Source organism: Chlamydotis macqueenii, chromosome Z (assembly GCF_036417535.1).
Source record: "Chlamydotis macqueenii isolate bChlMac1 chromosome Z, bChlMac1.mat, whole genome shotgun sequence".
Lineage (NCBI taxonomy): Eukaryota > Metazoa > Chordata > Aves > Otidiformes > Otididae > Chlamydotis > Chlamydotis macqueenii.
The window spans coordinates 12,468,544-12,478,811 of NC_141593.1; the positions used below are offsets into that span (position 1 = coordinate 12,468,544).

General features: G+C 38.2%; 1 protein-coding gene across 1 annotated transcript in view; it reads right to left on the minus strand.

Annotated features, from left to right (window-relative positions):
- CPLANE1 (ciliogenesis and planar polarity effector complex subunit 1) overlaps positions 1-8,570 on the minus strand; it is a 64,641-nt gene extending 56,071 nt beyond the window's left edge. Inside the window, exons 1-9 of the mRNA XM_086770047.1 lie at positions 8,441-8,570; positions 7,438-7,573; positions 7,135-7,254; positions 6,070-6,299; positions 5,605-5,711; positions 3,334-3,490; positions 2,458-2,561; positions 2,103-2,285; positions 397-646 (exon numbers count right to left, since the gene is read on the minus strand). Coding sequence (XP_086626173.1) covers positions 397-646; positions 2,103-2,285; positions 2,458-2,561; positions 3,334-3,490; positions 5,605-5,711; positions 6,070-6,299; positions 7,135-7,254; positions 7,438-7,573; positions 8,441-8,521 — 1,368 coding nt within the window. The 5' untranslated portion in view covers positions 8,522-8,570. The remainder of the gene's footprint in view (positions 1-396; positions 647-2,102; positions 2,286-2,457; positions 2,562-3,333; positions 3,491-5,604; positions 5,712-6,069; positions 6,300-7,134; positions 7,255-7,437; positions 7,574-8,440) is intronic.
- Between the last annotated feature and the right edge of the window lie 1,698 nt (positions 8,571-10,268).

A 10,268-nucleotide genomic window follows, 5' to 3' on the forward strand; every position in this document is an offset into this window, starting at 1 on the left:
GCAGCGGTTCAAGACAAGAGAGGTTTTACAGAATCCTTTCTGTGTCGTTCTGAAAGGATGAGTTGGTCAGAGAAGCAAAATATCTGACAAGGCTCTGAACCAACGCTATAGATTTAGAAATCCTAATTTCTTTTACAGTTCCAGAAAGTGACAATTTAGACTGTTCCCTTTACTACTTGTTACTGAAATGTCACCCAGACATCAAATGAATAAAATTTCAGGGAAAACCATGCATTGTTTTCCAGATCAATACTATCCTCAAAACAACTTCATAATTTAAAGGAATTTATACAGGTACCACAGTAAACTAAATTAAGGTCCTAGGTTTAAAAATTACACATTTTTATACACGTGTAGTCTTTTACTTAAAGCCTACAAAATAATTCATAAACCTACCTTGGAGTTCAGCAAATTCTGACGAATATTTTCAAGTCGTTGGGTTGAATCAAGCAAAAGGGATCTTATAAATCCTGACGGTGTAAGGTTGTTTGGAAATCTGAGCACTGTTATCATGTATCCATCAGAGACGATGAGGTAGGGTAATGTTGAATGTGAAGCAACAGAGAATCTCTGTCTCATAAGGTCACTTTCAGAAGCTGAAGAACCAAGAGATGGACTAGAGTCTTGACAAAAAGAGTGCTGCTGTCTAAAATAAAGGCACATGAAAAAATAAGAAGCAACTAGCATAGGTAATAACCATGAATGAAATAGAGAAGAAATAACTTATGAACATTTAATATCATTCACACTACTGTTTCAATAGGTTCATTTAAAAATCCAAGGAAGTGTCTAAATTTTTGCAGGATGAGCACTCTGGATAACACTTTATGCTTGTAAGATGCCAGGATTTTGCTACAGTTGCAACTTTTTAAATTTAAATAAAACTAAAACCAGCTTCCAGTATTATTATTTCATTAATAAGTACTATATGTGTTTTTGCACAATTTGACTTTAAATTTCTATATCATGCTTTCTTACCTAGCTCTTATTGTGCATGATAAGTGCTTAAAGATGAAATTCTAAGTAGCTTCTAGCAAAGTCATGTATGAAAAACAAAAAATCCTTCAAGATCTGAATCTTGGTATTTCAGAATCAGTTCAGATATTCAACAGAAATATTTCAGATCACCACATAAATTTTCTCTTACAAAGCCTTTTCTTACAAAGAAGTAATTTCTTACTGAGTTCCAGAAAGCTATGCTGTGCATGTATTCTAATATTAGCCTCATAATATTTTGAAATAATGTGTAAAATTACTGAGGTTTTTTTTATTTCTTAATGTTCCAAAGTTTACTATACTATTTGAAAACAAAGTAGCCACATACATTCAATACATAACGATAATTAAAGTATTTAATATATGTTAGTATCTGATTTTTCAGCTAAGAAGGTATTATAATGCCGTCCATGTTTTCATTAGATGTTACATTTACACACTATCTAGTTTTAGTCACCCAGAATTAACAGGATTTTTTTTTTTAATAATTAAAGTTTAAATTCTGTTTCTGCTAGTTATTCAGACTGAGTTACTTTTTGTAACTTCCAATTTATGCTAAAAAGTGTTATCAGAGATCCTTCTACTCCCTCCAGGCAACCAGCAGCCCAGTTTCAAAACTCTAGATCTAGAGTTCTCCAAAAAAGCATTTAAAAACTTAACTACTTTGGTCCACACAAATATGTTATTTACAAGATCTGATACGGAAACATGACAAAATATCTATAGGTGACATTAAATAGTGAGCAGAGAAATACCACTGGATTAAAATAAAATCTGCACTTTTGGTACTTATGTAACTTATGCTTATGTAACTTATTTTTACATCAGAAAAACATGCTATTTTAAATTACTACTAAATTCAAACACTTGCAAAAGAACAGATCACTTAATGTATACCTACACTGTCACAATGCCAATTTTCATCACAAACCCATTATAAGTAATAAAAGAGAACTATGAATGAGAAACAGATATTGAGAAGACACATGAAAAGCAAGATGTCCGAAATCTGAAAGATGACACTTATGTACAATTGTAAAAAACATGTTAGAAAGTAAGATATGATCACATGACAAAAACATATAAAAAATTTCAAACCCTTTTACCTGTATCTTATCAGTGGGTGAAACGGAATAAACTCTGCTGGTCCAAATTCTACAGAGCAGCCAGAAGTAATTAAGGTCAGCAATTCACCCATACATGTCAATAAAATCAAAGATCCACGTTTTAACATGCAAGCCAAGAAAAGGCTATCAGGAGTCCAACTCATATCGCCAACCCAGTAAGATCTAAATTCGGCAGGAAAAAAACATTTTTCTCTGTCAAATTTCTGTATCAAAATCTTAGGATACTTTAAAAAACAAACCAAAACAAACCCACAACAGAAAACCAATAAAAAGCCCCTACAACACAAAACCAAAAAACCCACAACAGTAGCAGAAACAACATCAGTTACTTGACCTGATAGTCTTGGATGGGACCATATTATTCTTGCTGCTACAACCTTTAAGGCTACCTGAAATGGTTACAAAATTCAGTGTGTTTAAAAACAAAATCTGAGTTGCCTAGAAAGAAAAAGGAAAGAAAACATAAATGTTTCTATCAAAATGTCATTCCTGTAAAAAAAAAAAATTCAATTAGCAAGTTATGTATTGCATTTCGTGTACTGGAAACATTATGAAAGTGGTACTGCACTTGAATAATTATTACTCTTTAGAGTATTTATTAATTTCTATGCATATTTCTACATTTGAAAAATTAAAGATTACTATATATCCAATATATAACTTAATATTCCTTTTAACACAACTTTTTCTATAACACTTAAAATAACGTAAGATGACTCTTCACCAATCTTGTTGGTGAATAACAACCACAGCTTTGAAAGTCTGCCTCATCCCATCCTGGTACACTATATACTCCCGGTCATTAGCCCTAGAAACAACATTAGGATTTAGCCTCTGAGTTGTTGAAAGGAATAATATTATGAAGCGGGAACATAACCTCCAATATACGTCAGGCTGAGGACTGATTGAGAATCATCCAGAATCTTTGTAGATACCATGCAGTAACTGAAATTAATTTATTTATTATCGTACTTCTTGGAGATCAGAAATGACACATGAGCTGACATGGATTTCTTAACTGAACAGCAGCATTCAAAAAATTACAAGTTGCGGCAGAAATTTTTAACTATGTATGTCAATGTGAATATAATCACATGTATCCATAAGAATGCTGAAAAATCACTCCTAAAAATGTGTTATTAAATCTTTGTTACCACCACATTTAAACTGAACTATTAGCTTAAAAGGCATACTTGTCTATCATTCATACCTTTGGATCAGTTTGATTAATAGCTACTGCAAGCAGAAGTCCATCTCTTGCAAATGCACATAGCAAAGCTCCTCTTGACTTTACAGATACACACTGAGGAACCAAATTAACAAGAGAACAAGTCTGCTGTACCCAGTGTATCTGGTATGGCAAAGAACTGAATACCAAAAAAAAAAAAAAAGACAAAAAAAACCAACAGGTTACTCAGTTATGTTGAATTTGATGATTTATATATAGGAAAAAAACATGCAAGACAAAGACACATACAGCATGAACAACAAAAATATTTTTTTCTCAAAAAACATTACAAATTAAAAATATTTTGTATTAACATGAGTTTAAAAATTACATCTGAGCACTGAGAATTATTTTTATGGGACAGAAATTTGAGCTATATGTATACAACACATAGACGCATGCTTTATAACTAAGGCACTTGCATTCTAGCCAGGAACAGCTTCCTCAGACAGTGCAACATCATCCAACACAGAGATAATTCGAAAATGAAAGTCAACAGTATGCTTCTCTAAACAAAGAAGCTGTGGATGCCCCATCACTGGAAGTGTTCAAAGTCAGAATGGATTGTGGTTCCAGTAAGTTGATTTAGTGAGAGTTGTTCTTGCCCACAACAGGGGGAGTGGATCTTTAAAGGTCCCTTCCAACCCAAATCACTCAAAGATCCTGAAAAGATTCAAAGCATGACAGAAAACACAAGAAAGATTCCATTTGGAAGCATGCCACTCAATGGACAAAAAATAAAACATTAGCATGATGAAATGAATTATCAAGACTAAGCATCTTCAATGAAGCGGGTGAAGGGTCTAGAGAAGAAGGCTTATAAGGAGTGGCTGACGGAACTGAGATTGTTTAGTCTGGAGAAAAGGAGGCTGAGGGGAGACCTTATAACTTTCTACAACTACCCGAAGGGAGGCTGTAGTGAGGTGGGTGTTGGTTTCTTCTCACAAGTAACAAGCAATGGGACAAGATGAAATGGCCTCAAATTGCATCAGGGGAGGTTTAGATTGGACATTAGGAAAAATTTATTTATTCAAAGAGTGGTCAAGCATTAGAACAGGCTGCCCAGAGAGGTGGTGGAGTCACCATCCCTGGTGATGTTCAAAAAACGTGTAGATGTGGCGCTCTGGGATGAAGTTTAGTAGGCATGGTGATAGTGGGTTGATGGTTGTACTAGATGATCTTAGAGGTCTTTTCCAACTATAATGATTCAATGATTCTACTACGGTATATATGCGCACTTCTACAGTGGGAGTGTTATGCTCTATTTCCTTTTTTCTGTTACCAGAAAGGCTACTGACAAACTGAGTGAAGAGTGATGACACTTACCAGGGCAAGGTAGACATAATTACTAAGTTAGCATCAAAAGGGCGCAATTTAACAAAGCAGCTGTACCATGTCAAGGGTAGGGCAAAATTTTACTAAGCTACTCAGGTTGTACCTGCAGAGACCATATCCATTTGAACTCACATATAAGTGTTATCTCACTTAGGAAAAGGAATGGACTATACATGTACTCAGAATTATTATTCAATTGCATTTTCAAGTGGTTGTGGTTGTATCAGCGTAACGATTTCAGTATGTGGTCCCAGCCCAGACAAAGAAACACAGACATACTTTCTTACGTAGTCTAGCCATAAGAAACGAAAAAGGTAAGAGAAAACAAATAAAATATACAAATATGTGTAATACAGAACAGAAAGAGATATTCAGGACATGCATGGCTGCACAGTACATACTAGTAATATCAGAAAAACAAGAAAAGAAAACTCTATTAGCATGATGTAAAAAACTCCTTAACACACGTGTGTGTGTAGGCATGTGTATGTATACACAGCCACCCACACACAGTGACAAATACAATCAGTTTTACTTACGTGTAAGTTAATAATGAAGAATGGAATACATACATAAATGCTGTCAGATTAACCACATTTAAAAACTTGAAAATGACCATATATGCCTATATATGGATTATATATATGCATATATTGTCCATATATGCATACGTAATGTGACATGCTATGAACAAACACATGTAAAGACAAGTAGGTGCTTGTAACCATAAGCTAATTGGACATCAATATAAATGTGTTAAATTTTAGCAGTGCTAGGTTTATGACTGGACTTAACAATCTTAAGGGTCAGATTCTAAGACATTCTATGACATTGCAGCTCTGAATCTCAGCTCTAAAGCACTTAATAATAAAAATCTTCCTCTTAAGTTAATGTAACTTCATATATCTTTGAACTTACCTAACGTATTTAAAGCTATTTTCATGCCATCGAAGAATCAAAAATGTGAGCATCAAATGTTCCCCAGAATAAAACACAAAAGAGCACAAACAGCAATCACCCAGGATCTGTGGAAAAAAAAAAAACTCAAACAAACAAACAAAACCAGAACAAACTCCAAAACCTAGTTACACACAATTTTCTCTTTAATTATTTAGATATTTAGATAATGGCTATCACAATTCAGACAACATAATGCTGTCATTTAGAAATAGAAAAGCTAGCAAGAATACTACTGTGCCAGATCGATAGGTAAGCTTCGATCTGATAAGGTATGGCTGCTCTTACATTGTCATTAAATCTTATACAAATGGAATGTTTAAGCCTACACACACTACCAGACATCACTTTCCAAATTCACTGTAGCTTCTGTGGCTCTAATTTACTAAAGAGATTAAATGATTGCTTTAGGGCTCGGTTTTTTACCTCATTTTGTATGAAAGTAGTATGCATTCCAATCTCTTTTTCTTCAATAGAAGGCAACATGACTGATTCATCAGGCAAAATTTGTGTCCAACGTCCAGAAGAAGAATTTTTATAAGAGGATGTATTTTCATGTTCTGTGCTCTCCCACAAAAAGACACATGCTGTAGGAGTACTTAACAGTGTCTTTCTGCCATCGTCAGATACATACAAGTACAGCCTCATTAAACACTCTGGGGAAAAAAAATAACCACACACAACAATGTGCCAGTGTAGTTTCTGCTCCTCTGTTAGATTTAGATTTAAAAAGAAAAGAGAAAGGAAATTTCTTCTCTATCACAAGAAATACAAGCTGCTGCCTTAAGTACCTTTAATTTCCCGCTTCATCACTAATAGCAGACCTTGGGCAGTAGTAATGTCAGATAGGACACCCATTTTTGTGCATTTTATGAATTATCTTTCCCATAAGACTCAGCCGTGAGTTGTTACCTGAGACCATCTTCCCTGAAATCCATCTTTCATGAAAACTACTAATAAATGCATAAGCACTCTACTTAGCTATTACCTTCAATTCCTAAATGCACTACTGATCCTCCCTGAAATGACAGAACCACTTGTATGATACTTCACTTTACAACCTGGTATCAGTTTTGATACTTAAGTTTGCAAATATGTGCCCTTACATTATTCTCTCCAGTTACCATCTGTCACAAAAACCTACCTACAGAATAAACTTTAAATTACGTGTATAGGGTTTACATCAGATGTATGTCTGCTCTAAGGCACTGATAGGTTAGTATGCAATATTTTTCTACAGTTAAAAACTAAAAATTAAAAATAAAATATTTACTGTATTTAAAAATTAATTACTATTTACAGAAGATTACTAGATGCAAAAAACATACTTTTCTTTTGACAAAAAGGACAGCTGTCAAAGCTTAACTAGCACACAAATTATACAAATGCAAAACAACGTGAGAACATAGCTTTTACTTGTGCAATAACTTAAAAAGGGAACCTACTTTTGCTCTATTCCTTTTTTCAAAAGACTGAATGAGAAAAACCTACCTTGTGCTGCTGCAACTACTTTTCGAGACTCTTCAACTGCTGGCACAATTTTCAAGCAGTCTTGATCTTTATTCCAAAGAAACAGCTCCCCTGTTGCAAGTATTCCTGCCAACCAAGCACCTGTGTCCATCAGGGGAGAGACATTTTGAAGGATATTACTGCGACGTACTTAAAATTACTTCCCTTCAATCTTAGCCACAGTTAACAAGCTGACAGTGAACTGGCAGATCCTTGAGATGTTCTACATTTTTAAACTGTTACAGCTACAAATAAAGTGAGTTTATAATACATATTGTACTTAACCATTTCTTGATGTTGTTAAAACAACTACATTTTTCAACAATGACTGCAGCCGAGGGATTTTCTTCTTTGTCTTCCCTGATGTCAGGTTAATTTCATTTATATGTTTATCATCTAGAAGAAAAACTGCCTCTGTTTCCTGATGAAAGAAAAAAAAAAAAGAGCATTTCATTTTTAAAATGTTATTTTCCACATAAACCTGCAAAATAAAGCAGTGATAAAAAATGATAGGGAAAAATGAGTTTTTGAAGAGGAAGTTACAGCTGCAGTTACCACACTAACTTCATTCTTTGGTATATTTGCTTTAATGTATATCATATCTAGCAGTCACCTATACTGATTATAAATTTGGTTCACAGGTTTCAAACTATTAAATTAATTCTACAATCATTATTAAAAAGTTCTTTGAAGTACCTGAACTAAACTACCTGCCAAACGGCAACATGAAAAATTAAGACACTAGTTATCTCATCTTCTAGTGTTTAATTCAGTGAGATTTTGCAAGTGATTTCAATAGAAGAAGGAATTGGTTTTAAATATTTACCTACTTAAACTCAAATCATATATTAGAAGAGAAGGAAAAAAAATTAGCCTCATTCTATGAAGAAATCTTAAAGCATATATTTGAATAGATGCAGGATGCAATGGGAAAAAAAAAGTTTTGTTCATTATTTCCAACAATGCACTGTAGAAAAGGTTATGAAAAACTCAAACCATCAAAGCAACAATTTTATGTAAGGGATATGACTTTGGCCAAAACAAACAAACAAACAAAAATCCTGCCTCCCCATTGTTTATCTGTGAAATTCTGAATCTCTAGCCTCAAGTCAGTAAGACAGAAATGCAAGCTATTTATTTCGATAACTCTAAAGTGTGGTACATTAAAAAATATTCCTGAGGCTTTTACCCACCTCACTCCCCATAAACGAAGTGCAAAGTGTTATACAATTAAAGAAAAAATACTCTTTGCTGGATTGTATTTAAATAGAAGTTCCATTACACTTACCTGTCCAATCCACGAGATGCGAGGCCATGGCTTCCTTCGCTTGATACACGTAGAGACGAGAACATCTAGCTTAATCTCCATTCTTATTAAACTTCTAGGTAACCATTACAAAGAGCAGCAAACAGCGGCTTTTCCATGTATCTGCAGAGAATTTGAAGAAAGAAGAAAAAAAAAAAAAAAAAGACAAGAAGTTTTTACTATCTGGGAAGTGGGTGGAGAAGACGGGAATCTAGACACAAACTCTTTAAACGCAGCAGCTTCCTACCAGGCGCAAACGGAACTGATGCTCACCTGGACGTCCATCCCAAACCAGCTATTTCCATCCACGAGCCCACAGGCTATTTGCAGCTCGTCCGCCTGTTCCAGAACGGGCTGAAAGGAGCCACACGACCAAGTTCCTTGCTAAAAGCCCTAATATGAACGCAGAAAGCAGGGAAAACATACATTTCGGGGATGTTCTCGGGGGGCAGCTCAGCCCACGAAGCGAAGCAGAGCACGGACAAGCCGCTTCCCCCTGCGTGGGGTGCGTGGGGAGCGAGGGGGAACATCCACGCGAACCCCACCGCCGCCTTTGCCCGGGTCAGGGCAGAGGTGGTCCCAGAGGCGAACTCCAGTCCGCAGGACACGCTCCAAGGCGGACGGCGCGTCCCCCAACAGATGGTCACCACAACGGGCAGAGGCAGGGCGCTGATCCCCCGCCACGTCGCCCAGGGGCCCCTCAACCCCGCCGGACCCCAGCGCCGCGCAGGCCGCGCTCACCTCCCGCTCGCTGCACGACGCGCCCCCAACGGCCGCCCGACGATGGCGCGGCAGGGCCAGCGCAGTGCGCAGGCGCGGGGGCGAGCCCCGCCCCACGGCTTCGCTCCGCCCGGCAGCCGCCCCGTGCCCGCCCGGGTGGCTGCGGGGGGGGAAGGCTCGCCCGCCGGAGGGCGGGGGTCTCTGTCGCCCGGGGTCCCCTTGCCATGCTTGGCGTACGGCTTCCCTCTACCCGCCCCCCGCCTCCGAACCGGCCGGCTCGGCAAGCTGGGTTGAAGGCTCATGGGTTTGGAGGGAGCTGAGCAGGGAGATCCGACGGGCACCTCTCCCTCAGCGGGGAAAGCCGGGCACGGACCACCGACGGCGACAGGGCAGGGGGAGGGTGCTGCGGTTCCCTGTGGGAGAATTCGCATCGCCAGCAGTATTCGGAGATGGCAGGGGTGACTGACAGGAGACACAGCTATAAGAGACTGGCGTTCTCTATCAAATAGAGGAATTTAGGTGAAATACAAGAAGCATGGAATACAAGGAGGTGATTGGTGACAGCCAGCATGGCTCCACCAAGTGCAAATCGTGCCTGACCTATTTGGTGGCCTTCTATGACAGGGTTACAGCATTGATGGACAGGGGACGAACAACTGAAATCATCTACCTGGACTTACACAGAGCATTTGACATGGTCCCACACGAAATCCTAGTCTCAACACTGGAAAGACATGGATTTGATGGACAGACCACTTGGTGGATAAGGAATGGGCTGGATGGCTGCACTCAGAGTGGTGGTCAACGACTCAACGGCCAGGTGGAGATCAGTGACAAGTGGTGTCCCTCAGGGATCGATATTGGGACCGGCCCTGCTTAACATCTTTGTCAGCCGCGTAGACAGTGGGATAGAGTGCGCCCTCATCAAGTTTGCTGATGACACCAAGATGTGTTGTGCGGCTGACACACTGGAGGGAAGGGATGCCATCCAGAGGGACCTTGACAGGCTGGAGAGGTGAGCCCATGCAAACCTCATGAAGTTCAGCCTAGTGCAAGGTCCTGCACATTGGTTAGAGCAATCCCAAGCACA